The sequence below is a fragment of the Bufo gargarizans genome, chromosome 10 (genome assembly GCF_014858855.1).
Source record: "Bufo gargarizans isolate SCDJY-AF-19 chromosome 10, ASM1485885v1, whole genome shotgun sequence".
NCBI lineage: Eukaryota > Metazoa > Chordata > Amphibia > Anura > Bufonidae > Bufo > Bufo gargarizans.
This window is the reverse complement of record NC_058089.1, coordinates 8,853,835-8,868,250: the sequence shown is the minus strand read 5'-3', so window position 1 is coordinate 8,868,250 and position 14,416 is coordinate 8,853,835. Positions and strand designations below refer to the sequence as shown.

At 44.5% G+C, this 14,416-nt stretch overlaps 1 protein-coding gene and 1 long non-coding RNA gene across 3 annotated transcripts in view; one reads left to right on the top strand and one right to left on the bottom strand.

The window, feature by feature from the left end:
- LOC122920269 overlaps positions 1 to 8,710 on the top strand; it is a 74,592-nt gene extending 65,882 nt beyond the window's left edge. For both annotated transcript variants that reach the window (XM_044269647.1, XM_044269648.1), the window contains one exon: positions 6,807 to 8,710. In XM_044269647.1, the coding sequence (XP_044125582.1) occupies positions 6,807 to 6,814 (8 nt within the window). In that variant the 3' untranslated portion in view covers positions 6,815 to 8,710. The remainder of the gene's footprint in view (positions 1 to 6,806) is intronic.
- Positions 1 to 14,416, bottom strand: part of LOC122920271 — a 70,916-nt gene that overhangs the window by 36,952 nt on the left and 19,548 nt on the right. The gene's annotated exons all lie outside the window — the stretch shown is intronic.

The window sequence follows — 14,416 nt, the reverse complement described above, 5'->3', positions numbered from 1 at the left end:
ATTACACGCAAGTCGGTGTATGCGGCGCTGCAAGACGGGATTTTCTCCTTTGCAGTAACAAATATCTTGGTCAAATGCCAACTTTGTATAAAAAAAATGGGAAAAGTTGTCTTTTGCCAAGATATTTCTCTCACCCAGCATGGGTATATGTAAAATGACACCCCAAAACACATTCCCCAACTTCTCCTGAGTACGGCGATACCAGATGTGTGACACTTTTTTGCTGCCAAGGTGGGCAAAGGGGCACATATTCCAAAGTGCACCTTTCGGATTTCACCGGTCATTTTTTACACATTTTGATTGCAAAGTTCTTCTCACACATTTGGGCCCCTAAATTGCCAGGGCAGTATAACTACCCCACAAGTGACCCCATTTTGGAAAGAAGACACCCCAAGGTATTCTGTGAGGGGCATGGTGAGTTCCTAGAATTTTATATTTTTTGTCGCAAGTTAGTGGAATATGAGACTTTGTAAGAAAAAAAAAATAAAAAAAAAATCATCATCATTTTCCGCTAACTTGTGACAAAAAATAAAAAGTTCTATGAACTCACTATGCCCATCAGCGAATACCTTAGGGTGTCTACTTTTCGAAATGGGGTCATTTGTGGGGTTTTTCTACTGTCTGGGCATTGTAGAACCTCAGGAATCATGACAGGTGCTCAGAAAGTCAGAGCTGCTTCAAAAAGCGGAAATTCACATTTTTGTACCATAGTGTGTAAACGCTATAACTTTTACCCAAACCATTTTTTTTTTTTTCCAAACATTTTTTTTTTATCAAAGACATGTAGAACAATAAATTTGGCGAAAAATTTATATATGGATGTCGTTTTTTTTGCAAAATTTTACAGCTGAAAGTGAAAAATGTCATTTTTTTGCAAAAAAATCGTTACATTTTGATTAATAACAAAAAAAGTAAAAATGTCAGCAGCAATAAAATACCACCAAATGAAAGCTCCATTAGTGAGAAGAAAAGGAGGTAAAATTCATTTGGGTGGTAAGTTGCATGACCGAGCGATAAACGGTGAAAGTAGTGTAGTGCCGAAGTGTAAAAAGTGCTCTGGTCATGAAGGGGGTTTCAGCTAGCGGGGCTGAAGTGGTTAAAGAGGAACTGACACCAAATAATGCAGAGCAATCTATAAGCACCATGTTATAGAGCAGGAGAAGCAGATTGATATATATTTAATGGGAAAAGATTCAATAAAACTTGTAATTTTTACATTTATATCTTTGCTTTCAGGGAAGTATAACTACGCCACAAGTGACCCCATTTTGGAAAGAAGACACCCCAAGGTATTCCATGAGGGGCATGGCGAGTTCCTAGAATTTTTTATCTTTTGTCGCAAGTTAGTAGAATATGAGACTTTGTAGGGAAAAAAAATAAATAAAAAAAAATAAAATAAATCATCATTTTCCGCTAACTTGTGACAAAAAATAAAAAATTCTAGGAACTCGCCGTGCCCCTCATGGAATACCTTGGGGTGTCTTCTTTCCAAAATGGGGTCACTTGTGGCGTAGTTATACTGCCCTGGCAATTTAGGGGCCCAAATGTGTGAGAAGTACTTTGCAATCAAAATGTGTAAAAAATGGCCTGCGAAATCCGAAAGGTGCACTTTGGAATATGTGCCCCTTTGCCCACCTTGGCTGCAAAAAAGTGTCACACATGTGGTATCGCCGTACTCAGGAGAAGTTGGGGAATGTGTTTTGGGGTGCCATTTTACATATAACCATGCTGGGTAAGAGAAATATCTTGGCAAAATACAACTTTTCCCATTTTTTTTATACAAAGTTGGCATTTGACCAAGATATTTCTCTCACCCAGCATGGGTATATGTAAAATGACACCCCAAAACACATTCCCCAGCTTCTCCTGAGTACGGCGATACCACATGTGTGACACTTTTTTGCAGCCTAGATGCGCAAAGGGGCCAAAATTCCTTTTAGGAGGGCATTTTTAGACATTTGGATCCCAGACTTCTTCTCACGCTTTAGGGCCCCTAAAAAGCCAGGGCAGTATAAATACCCCACATGTGACCCCACTTTGGAAAGAAGACACCCCAAGGTATCCAATGAGGGGCCTGGCGAGTTCATAGAATTATTTTTTTTTTTGCATAAGTTAGCGGAAATTGATATATTTTTTTTTTTTTTCTCACAAAGTCTCACTTTCCACTAACTTAGGACAAAAATTTCAATCTTTCATGGACTCAATATGCCCCTCAGCGAATACCTTGGGGTGTCTTCTTTCCAAAATGGGGTCAGTTGTGGGGTGTTAGCACTGCCCTGGCATTTGAGGGTCTCCGCAATCATTACATGTATGGCCAGCATAAGCAGTTTCTGCTATTCTCCTTATATTGAGCATACAGGTAATGAGATTTTTTTTTTCAGTTCAGCCTCTGGGCTGAAAGAAAAAAATGAACGGCACAGATTTCTTCATTCGCATCGATCAATGTGGATGAAAAAATCTCTGCCAAAAAAAAAAAAGGAGGGGAAAGGCGTCTGCCAGGACATAGGAGCTCCGCCCTACATCCATACCCACTTAGCTCGTATGCCCTGGCAAAACAGATTTCTCCATTCACATCAATCGATGTGGATGATTAAATCATTGCCGGGATTTTTTTTTTTTTTTTTTTTATATATACAAAGTGTTTGCCAAAGCATAGGAACGCCGCCTCCTCCTCAGCTCGTATGCCTCGGCAAACGTATCTTTTACTGCAGAGTAGAAATCTCGTCTTGCAGCGCCGCATACACCGACTTGCGTGTAATCTGACAGCAGCGCAATGCTTCTGTCAGAATGCACATCAGTGCTGCAGCTAGTCGATCGGTTGGTCCACCTGGAAGGTTAAAAAAAAAAAAAACAGGCCGCAACGCAATAATTTTATTAACTTTGGAACAGAACATATAAACTTTAACTTTTTGAACTAAATATTAACCTTTTTGCTTACTGGTGTTTTTTTTTTTTATCTTTATAGAACAAACCTCTCCTTCCCCATGGGTCAATGTGCAAAGCGCAAATCGCCCAAAGATGTGGCGAAGTGCGTTATGCACTTTGTCCCAGGTGAAAGGAGACGTTTGGAGCAGCTCTATGTGAATGGGCCCTAATAGCCCTGTGTGCCTGTCCTGGTGAGATGTGATCCCTATGCTAAGTGTACCTGTGTGTGGTACTTCCGGAAACACTCTCCAAAGCATAGGGCAGGGTGGTCAGGACAGTCAGGACAGAAATAGCAGGTGTCACGCCTTATTCCACTCCTGCTACAGACACGACATTTTTTTCGGGGTGGCGGTCGGTTTGAGGTACCAGCAACGACACTGGGGAAATGTCGCTCGTGTAGACGGCTAACTACACTGGTGGATGGGGCCACGGAACCTCCTGGGTACAGGAGGTTCGCGATGATCTCTTCCTGAAATTTGAGGAAGGATCCAGTTCTCCCAGCCTTACTGTAGAGAACAAAACTATTATACAGAGCCAATTGAATTAAATATACAGACACCTTCTTATACCAGCGTCTGGTTCTGCGGGACACTAAATACGGAGCCAACATCTGGTCATTGAAGTCGACCCCTCCCATGTGGAGGTTATAGTCGTGGACTGAGAGGGGCTTTTCAATGACACAGGTTGCTCGCTCAATTTGGATTGTCGTGTCTGCGTGAATGGAGGAGAGCATGTAAATGTCACGCTTGTCTCTACATTTCACCGCGAGCAGTTCTTCGTTACACAATGCGGCCCTCTGCCCCCTTGCAAGACGGGTGGTAACGAGCCGTTGGGGGAAGCCCACGCGACTAGTTCGCGTGGTGCCACAGGCGCCAATCCGTTCTAGAATCAAATGCCTAAAGAGGGCCACACTTGTGTAGAAATTGTCCACATAAAGATGGTACCCCTTGCCAAATAAGGGTGACACCAAGTCCCAGACTGTCTTCCCACTGCTTCCCAGGTAGTCAGGGCAACCGACCGGCTCCAGGGTCTGATCTTTTCCCTCATAGATCCGAAATTTGTGGGTATAGCCTGTGGCCCTTTCACAGAGCTTATACAATTTGACCCCATACCGGGCGCGCTTGCTTGGGATGTATTGTTTGAAGCCAAGGCGCCCGGTAAAATGTATAAGGGACTCATCTACGCAGATGTTTTGCTCAGGGGTATACAAATCTGCAAATTTCAGGTTGAAATGGTCTATGAGGGGCCGAATTTTGTGGCCTCTGGGACGGGAGGTGGTGTTGTCACTAAAGTGCAGGAAACGCAGGATGGTCTCAAATCGTGTCCTGGACATAGCAGCAGAGAACATGGGCATGTGATGAATTGGGTTCGTGGACCAAAATGACCGCAATTCATGCTTTTTAGTTAGACCCATGTTGAGGAGAAGGCCCAGAAAATTTTTTAAATTCGGAAACTTGGACTGGTTTCAACCGGAAAGACTGGGCATAAGAGCTTCCCGGGTTAGCGGATATAAATTGAGTGGCATACCGATTTGTTTCTGCCACAACTAAGTCCAAGAACAGCTCAAAAAATCCCAGGGCCGAACCGATCTGAGCTGTCTCAACCCGAACTCCAGACTGGGCGGTGAAAGGGGGAACTACAGGTGCGGCTGAAGTTGGGGACTGCCAATCAGGGTTTGCCAGCACCTCAGGGATTCTAGGGGCTCTACGGGCACGTCTTTGCGGTGGCTGCGACGGGGTCACTACTGCTCGTGCCACCGTACCAGCTTCAACTGCTCTTCTGGTGCTCGCTACTTCACCAGGTTGTACGGCAGTGCTGGTACTAGGTCCAGGAAGGGCTGCGCTGCTGGTGTATGCCTCATCACGTAATCAGACAGCACCAGCCCCACTCTGCTGCTCTTGAAGCGGATCCTGCGCAACCTGCGGTCTAGCGACACGGGGCCGGGTACGCCTGGTGCTATCAGGGACCTCAGCCTCCTCGTCCGAACTTTGGGTCAGAGAGCCACTGCTTTCTACAGGTTCGTATTCTGACCCGCTGGATTCATCAGATGAGGGTTCCCATTCCTCATCCGACTGGGTCAGAAGCCTGTAGGCCTCTTCAGAAGAATACCCCCTGTTTGACATTTGGGCAACTAAATTTAGGGGTATTCCCTGAGACTACCCAAGAAAAAAAAAGCAAGCCTGTCTTACAAAGGGGAGGCTAGCGAAGTACCGGAGGCCGCTGCGGTTGATAAAAAATATCAAAACTGTTTTTTTTATCGCCGCAGCGCGTGTAAAGTGAATGTGCAGTGATAAAAAAATTATAAAAATTTTGTCACTGCGGTGGGGCGGGCGTGGGTGAACGCACGTGTGGGCGACCGATCAGGCCTGATCGGGCAAACACTGTGTTTTGGGTGGAGGGCGAACTAAAGTGACACTAATACTATTATAGATCTGACCGTGATAAGTTTTGATCACTTACAGATACTATAAAAGTACAAATGCTGATTAGCGATACGCTAATCAGCGAATAAGGGACTGCGGTGCGGTGGGCTGGGCGCTAACTGATCGCTAACTACCTAACCAAGGGACCTAAACTATACTAAAACCTATCAGTCAATACCAGTGAAAAAAAAAAAGTGTCAGTTTGCACTGATCACTTTTTTCCTTTTCACTAGTGATTGACAGGGGCAAGAAGGGGTGATCAAGGGGTTAATTGGGGTGCTGGGAGGTGATCTGGGGGCTAAGTGTGGTGTTGGTGGGTACTCACAGTGATGTGTGCTCCTCTGCTGGAACCAACCGACCAAAAGAAGGAGCAGAGGAGCCATATAACCACATCATATTTACTAATATGATGTGTTATCTGGCTGCTGATTCTTTTTTTTGAAAATCAGCAACCTGCCAGCCACGATCATTGGCTGGCAGGTTGATGACGAACTTGTCTTTTAAATTTTGCCGGCCCGCGATGCGCATGCGCGGGCCGGCTTTCCCCGAAATCTCGCGTCTCGCGAGAGGACGCACCGGCGCGTCCACCCAGAGAAACAGGACCGCCGCAAAGACGTAATCCTGCGTACGGCGGTCCTGAGGTGGTTAAAGAGGCTGTGAAAAAAAAAATTAAAAAAAAGTGGCCCCATGTTGTAGTAGGTGGGTCCAAATTAATAGAAGGCAAAGCCAACAAAAGTAGGTGGGACCAACACAAAAAGGTGGAGTCAGCAATACTATTTTGCAGCACAAAATATCACCTCGGCAGAGCCAAATACCACAGTGCACCAAAAAGTAATGCCCCAGCAGAATAAACTACCTCCCCTGAAGATGCCCCACCGTGGAGGCCGGCACCACATTCTCCTACTCCAGTTGCCTCAGGATGGCAATACAATTAAATTCAGGTGAAGAGGGCAGCTGCCAGCCAGGCATAGGTACTTGATGCTCCCAGCTCTAGGAATGTCAGATCATTACTTACGTGGCTGGCGGCCATGAGGAGGGCTTAGACGGCCCCGGGCCCACCTGGAAGTTTCCTGTACGGACTATGGCCAGTCCACCCCTGGGTTTGTACCAGTTGTTGTGCCTGGTCCTGCAGCTTGTGCCATTCAGTCAAACGAATATGGTGCGCTGCAGTACCGGGTTTCATGGCCCCATTTTTGCACTGATTGGTGAGATCTTGGAATCTGACCCTCATCAATCAAATTTGGTGGGGGTATTCTAAGAAAAAGTTGAATTATTAAAATAACAAATCTTCTGATTTAACGTGGACCTGCCATCTTTTCATAGAAAATATTTTCTAGTGACATTTGCACAGGGTATTCCTGATGTCACTAATCCTATCACACGCTCTTGCTGTACAGATACTATGGCAATTAGTAATGTAGGGAGTTATTATTATTTTTTTCTTACTTTGTCTTGTAGGAAATTGAAGCAACATTAAGTCCATGTGGGATCAGCACTGAATAATTTCTGGAATTCATCTTCTCTTTACAATGATGAGGATAACTGAAGGGTGACTACTAATACTGGCAGAAAATGATGAAATTATGGAGACCACTCTGTCGGCCAGTCCACTAGTCAAACGTAATCTGATGGTGACCGTTTTAAGGGGAATCTGTCCCCAATTTTAAACAGTAATCTCTGCTTAGTACTACAGATAATGAGTCCAGATCACTATTTTTATTTTATACAATAGTGATCTGAACTCTATATCTGCAGTACTACTTATATATGACTGTAGATAATGGTCCAAAATTGGGATGACCGATTCCCTTTAAACTCAATACAAAACCTGGTGTTGACTAGTCCACTACCCAGCAACAGTTCCCAAATAAGACAGCTCGCGACCTTTTCAATGTCTGCACAGGAAAGGAGCCATCCCCAAATGATGCATACAAAATAATCCCAGCAGACGAACTCGCTCTTCAGAATTCTTCTGAAAAGCAAGTTCGTCTGCTGGGATTATTTTGTAGTCCACTATCCAGGCACAACCTTGTGCCAAGGTCTCCACCACCCAGACTTGGGGTCCATTCACACGTCCGTAAGTGTTTTGCGGATCCGCAAAACACAGACACCGGCAATGTGCATTCCGCAATTTGCGGACCGCACATCGCCGGCACTATAATAGAAAATGCCTAATCTTGTCCGCAATTGCAGACAAAAATAGGACATGTTTTATTTTTTTGCGGAAGTAAGGATCCGAAAATGCGGAGGCGGACAGCATTTTCTAGCCCCATTGAAAATTAATGGGTCTGCACCGTTCCGCAAAATTGCGGAACGGATGCGGACCCATTTTGCGAACGTGTGAATGGACCCTTAACAGATGCTGACCAGTCCCCTATCCAGATATGAGCAGTTGCTGACCAGTCCACTATCAGACATAGCTAGTTGCCAATCAGTCAACTATCCAGATACAAAGATTTGCTGAATAGTCCTTTCTCCAGACTCAACTAGTGGCTAACTGGTCCACTCTCCAGACTCAACTAGTGGCTGACCAGTTCACTATACATACACAACCAGTTGACCAGTCCAATGTCCAGGCTCAAAACAAACACTTGGATGATTATCCCCCATGTACAATGATGGCGTTTAAAATTAAGGGAAGGAGACCCCATCTAAGGCCATGTCTACACACCACTGGTGCCACTTCACAACATCAAGCCCAATGATTGTGAACAGGGACACATTGCGACATCCGACCTCCCACAATCACTATTCCATTTTTGGGGGTCATATGTTGCATGTGACTTTTCCATCAAAGACCACAAAACAAGTTGTAAGTGACTGCAACGTGCTTGCAACCTTTTTGCAATTTGGATGTTTTTTTATAGCCAAACAGTAGGTCTAAAATAGCTGCGCGACTGCAGGTTGTGGACTAGTCTTACAAATGTTTCTGGTCACGCAACTTTACAACATGTTGCTCTATTGTCCAAGCCTTATTCTTGGAGCTATAGTGATATGATACATTTTACAACGTGCACATTTCTATCAGTATGTACAGGGGGACTACAGGATGTATTTTGGGGGGCAAAAAACACAGGGATAGATTTACTAATCTAATGTCTAAAATGTAGAGAGTGTAAACTTTAGAGAGAGAGTCTAAAGGTCCACCAGATGTACCACAGTGGCTGATGCTGGGTGACAGATCTGGTGCACCTTTACACTGTCCAGTCAGACTTTATGCCACCCATTAGTTGTCTTATTCAAACGTCAGTGATTTCCATCAGTGATTGTGAGCCAAAACCAGGATTAGAGCCTCCACAGAGATGAGGCATAAGAGGAAGATCTGTACCTGTTCTGTGTTTAAACAGGACCTTTCATAGTTTAGAATTAGTTGAGATAAATACCTGTACTTGCGGGGTACCACGGCTGATGCTGCCACCCTGCCTGATTTTTTTTTAAGTACCGCTCGTATGCCACGCTGTGCCTCCCTGCACTATTCCCGCTCAGTATGCTAAAACTGAGCACCGGTACAGGGAGGAGGAGACACCAGGGTTTCTCAATGGGCGTCTCCTTCTCCCTGGCCGTGCCGCGATACAATCACAGAGGAGAGCGTCACAGCCAGGGATAAGGTGAGCTGTGATTGTATCGCGGCGCGGCCAGGGAGAAGGAGACGCCCATTGAGAAACCCTGGCATCTCCTCCTCCCTGTACCGGTGCTCAGTTTTAGCATACTGAGCGGGAAAAGTGCAGGGAGGCACAGCGGGGCGCACTAGCGGCATTTTAAAAAAATAGGCAGGGTGGCAGCATCAGCGGGGGTACCCCGCAAGTAAAGGTATTTATCTCAATTAATTCTAAACCATGAAAGGTCCTCTTTAAAGCCGCACCTGCTTTTAGCTTGAAATCACTGATGGAAATCACTGATCGAACACTGACGTGTCGGGCTCATGCACACGTCTATTGTTGTTTTGCGGTCCGTTTTTTACGGATCCATTGTTCTGTAGCTGAGGTTTTTTTCCTCTGATTTAAGTCCTCTTCCATTCCGTTATTCCACAAAACATATCCATATGGTTTCCGTATGCGATCCGTTTTTTGCGGATCGGAAACGGAAACCGTAACTTATTAATCACCAAACACATGAGCAATATGGGCTGGGCATAGCATTTCTACAGTATGGATGTGCAAAATACGGATGACATACGGATGTGTTCCGTGTGCGTTCCGTATTTTTTGCAGACCCATTGACTTGAATGGGGCCTCGGACCGTGATTTGCGGACAATTGGACATGCACAACTTTTTTGCGCAACGGAAATACGGAAAAGGAATGCACACGGAGTACCTTCCGTTGTTTTTGCGGACCCATTGAAGTGAATGGTTCCGCATACGGTCTGCAAAAAAAACTGAACGGAAGCGTAAAGAAAATACGTTTGTGTGCATGAGCCCTAAGGCATTACTTTGCAACAGACTTTTGTGGTAAAATAATGCATCCTAAGCTGCATCCCCTTTCCCACAAAGTCAAGACTCTTTCACATCAAGTGGGTAAGGCACAGTGAATTGTTAAAAAACAAACAAAAAATAATAATATTTGAGATAGATTTAAAAATAATAAAAAATGATCTTTAGAATGCAACATTTAAAAAAACTTGTTCGCGCAGACAGCATCTCTTCTGTCTTCATCTGTAAGGAAAAGGACCTTTGATGACGTCACTGCGCTCATCACATGATCCATCACCATGGTCATGGATCATGTGAATGACCATGTGATGAGCGTAGTGACGTCATCAAAGGTCCTTTTCCTTACAGATGAAGACAGAAGAGATGCCGGCTGCGCGAACAAGTGGATAAGGAGAGTTAAATTATTTTTTATTTTATTTTAACCCCTCCAGCCCTATTGTACTATGCATTCTGTATTCAGAATGCTATTATTTTACCTTATAACCATGTTATAAGGGAAAATAATACAATCTACACAACCTTGAACCCAAACCTGAACTTCTGTGAAGAAGTTCGGGTCTGGGTACCACAGTCAGTTTTTTATCAAGCGTGTGCAAAACACATTACACCCGCGCGATAAAAACTGAACATCGGAACGCAATCGCAGTCAAAACTAACTGCAATTGCGTACCTACTTGCGTGGGTTTGCCGCAATGCACCGGGACGCATCCAGACCTTTTTCGGACACACTCGTGTGAAAGAGGCCTTAAAGTGGTAGGGGATAACTATCCGAGTGGTGGGAGTTTGACCGTAGGGACCGGAATTGATCCTATTCCCTGTTTTGAATAGAGTGGCAGGTGGAACATGCACTCTGCTGCTCCTCTCATTCTCTATGTGCATAGGGGATAACTTTTAAACTTGGCCCAAACCCTTTAAGGACACGGCCTACAGTATTTTGACTTTCAGAACAATGAGACTTTTTTGTGATTTTTCCCCCCCACACTTTTATTAATTGTCTTCTTTTGGGGGAAAGAAAAAAAACACAGCAATTCTACAATTTTTATACATTGTAAGCTATGAAGAACAACTTAACTTTACTCTACGGACTGTTACATTTACACCAAACCAAATATACAAATACTTTTTTAGATGCTTTTTTTACTTCTTCACAGGCAATGTATTAGGTTGGGCCTTTGTTAGGCGGCCCCTGTCTGCCATGAAAACCCATCAGCACCCCACAATCATGCTACAGGGTGCCGATGGGGTTAAATGACCGGGATCAGAGTTATCTCGCCCAGTTACCACTGTATTACTGATAAATACATAAAGAAACCACAAGGAACGTTTTACATGAAGTCACTTCAAGCTCGACCACAGTTGACAAATAAAATCCAATATGCCAATTTGTAACTCTGCATCGCTGTCACCCCAGCTGATAAAATGCAGCAGAAATGCTGCAAATGAAGGACGCTCTAGACCAGTAATGGCTAACCTCCGGCACTCTAGCTGTGGTGAAACTACAACTCCCAGCAGGCTTCATTCATTTCTCTGGTGTTCTGAGAACAGCCAAGCAAGTGTGCATCTTGGGAGTTGTAGTTTTACCACAGCTCGAGTGCCGGAAGTTAGCCATCATGGCTCTAGACTATTTCAGCTGCCATGATGAGCCTTCTCTGTCCTCTGCACAAGTAAGACAGCAGTCGCTGTAAAGAAGACTACGCTTCATAACACGCAGCGGTGCCCGGTTTGAAGGTGACTAAGAGTAACCACTGAATGGAGTTTGTTCTCCCCGTGTTTATGTGGGTTTCTTCCTGGTGCCCCGACTTCCTATCACACCACTACAAACTTACTAACTGTGAGCCTCAATGGGGACCAGGTCTGATCTGAGTGAAAACTATCTCTGTACCGCGCTATGGTGTTATGTGATAGCAATATATAAATAACATCAGTGTTACCAGTACTCTATTATAGTCCAGCTATATTGTGAAGATTCAGAAGGAAATGTATTGCTTTTTGCTTAGTTAAATCCCCCACCGCTCCGGCACTGATGCTGCGGTGGTCCATGATGGTGTTTGTCTACCTTCCTGTAGTGATGATGTGCAATACAGCCGTGTGACTGCTGCAGCCCATCACTGGCAGTAACACGCAGAGCATGCTAGCTTTGCCAATGAGTTCACTTGGATCTTGGGCACATCATCACTGTAGGAAATGTGTTTATTTCAGAATATTACCTGCAGCTTATATACGATATATATATTCAAACCATATTAGCTTTTTTATACTTTGTGTATTTTCTTACTATATTATCTTTTGTTAAAATTGCTGCCAAATAATACAGGGATCTATCTGGCTTGCATTATTGCATCTGATCCTAAAATGTGAGTTCTTGGAGTTTATAGCCTCATTCACACATCAGTGTTTCAGTCAGTGATTGTGAGCCAAAACCAGGACTGGAGCCTCCACAGACATAAGGTATACGGGAAAGATCTGCTCCTGTTCTGTGTTTAGAGCCACACCTGGTTTTGGCTCAAAATCACTGATTGAAATCACTGACCGAACACTGACGTGGATATACAAGAAAAAAGGAGGCAAGTGGAGCGCCAAGGGGAAAAGGATAAGTCAAGAGGTGGCGAAAGATAGCACCAACAAAGCCAACACTACTTTTGGGCTTTAAGAGGCTTATTAAACCACCCTCTATATCATAGAGAAAGGCTGTGTATGTGAATACATCAATTAAAAGGTATGGATGGTGTAGAGCCACAGGAATAAAGAATATATATAAAAAGGACTGGCATACAATTACGACAATAAAATCAATACGAGATAACTACTGTGGTCTTCACTAAGAGAAAATACACACAATCTTGTGTGTTACTCATGTCACCAGGGACACCGGGCCCTCCCTCACCGAGGTCACCTATAAGATGGTGGTCCCTTCATCGTCCTGATGATAGACGACCCAATGGACTTCACAAGTTATACGAGGTGACTTTTATTAAAACTAGATCGACGCGTTTCAGTGCAATCAAAAACCCCTTCCTCAGGAGAAAACATAGTATACACAAATTCACTGTATTTTATACTCATCAAACACCTGAAAAAAGTTTGTTCCACGTGGTGGGAGGATAACTTCCCGTCACATGACCCAGAACCGGAGGTGCGTTCCACCCGAGGAGAGCATATTCAGTCAAACATATTTAAAACATACCAATAGACCGTTGGAACGATTGGATGTGGTAAATATAAAAACCAATGTAGTGTAAGAAAATGATATTTGTTGCTAGAGCTTGAAGGAGCGCTTCTTTGGTTTACTTCCGGTCACGAGATACCGGAAGCCAGAAATGCGTTCCAGCGGTGGAACGCACCGCGGCCGAGATACTGCTATAACCACCCTACCCCAGGTTCCGGTCACGTGGTACTGAAGGCCGGATATGCGCTCCACCGGTGGAACGCACCATGGACAGAGCAATGCCGGAAGTAAACCAATGAAGTGCTCCTTCAAGCTCTAGCACCAAATATAATTTTCTTACACTACATTGGTTTTTATATTTACCACATCCAATCATTCCAACTGTCTATTGGTATGTTTTAAATAGGTTTGACTGAATATGCTCTCCTCGGGTGGAACGCACCTCCGGTTCTGGGTCATGTGACCGGAAGTTAGCCTGCCACCACATGGAACAAACTTTTTTGTTTTGCTCCTGAGGAAGGTTTTTTTTTTGATTGCCCCGAAACGCGTCGTGCTAGTTTTAATAAAAGTCACCTCGTATTACTTGTGAAGTCCATTGAGTCATCTATCAACAGGACGACGAAGGAACCACCATCTTACAGGCGACCTCGGCAAGGGAGGATCCGGTGTCAAGTGTCTTGAGCTTATCTTGCACCACCCTCCCTGGTCACGTGAGTAACACACAAGATTGTGTGTATTTTCTCTTATTGAAGACCACAGTAGTCGTCTCGTATTGATTTTATTGTCGTAATTGTATGCCAGTCCTTTTTATATATATTCTTTATTCCTGTGGCTCTACACCATTCATACCTTTTAATTGATGTATTCACATACACAGCCTTTCTCTATGATATAGAGGGTGGCTTTAAAAGCCTCTTAAATTCCCAAAGTAGTGTTGGCTTTGTTGGTGCCATCTTTCGCCACCTCCTGACTTATCCTTTACCCCTTGGCGCTCCACTTGCCTCCATTATTCTTGTATATCCACTGTTATTGCGACCCGCTTGTCGGGCAGGCTTGGACTATCAGTCCAACTCAGTATGAGCAGCCTTACTCATTCCCATCTTCTACTTGGTCTTTTTCTCGTGGGTATCCCTTGGGGCCTCCATTCCCCTCCCCGTCCTCCTTTCTCACAATAACCCCCTCCCTTTCTCCATCCTTTTGTTTTGTTTTCTTTCCCCACCAGTGGTCCTGTCTGCAACAAATAGAAAAAGAGGAAAAAGGAAGAAGGGTGACAAACACTGACGTGTGAATGAGGCATAATAGTGATGGTTTATCTTCAGGATCTGATCGTGGGCGTCTGACTCCTGGCACGCCCGTCAATCAGCTGTCTGCAGAGGCTGGGGCACTGCAGCCTCCTCACAGCATAGCCAGCTCGGTCCATTGGGACGTGGCGGTGCTTAGTATTGCAGCCCAGGCCCATTCACTTGAATGG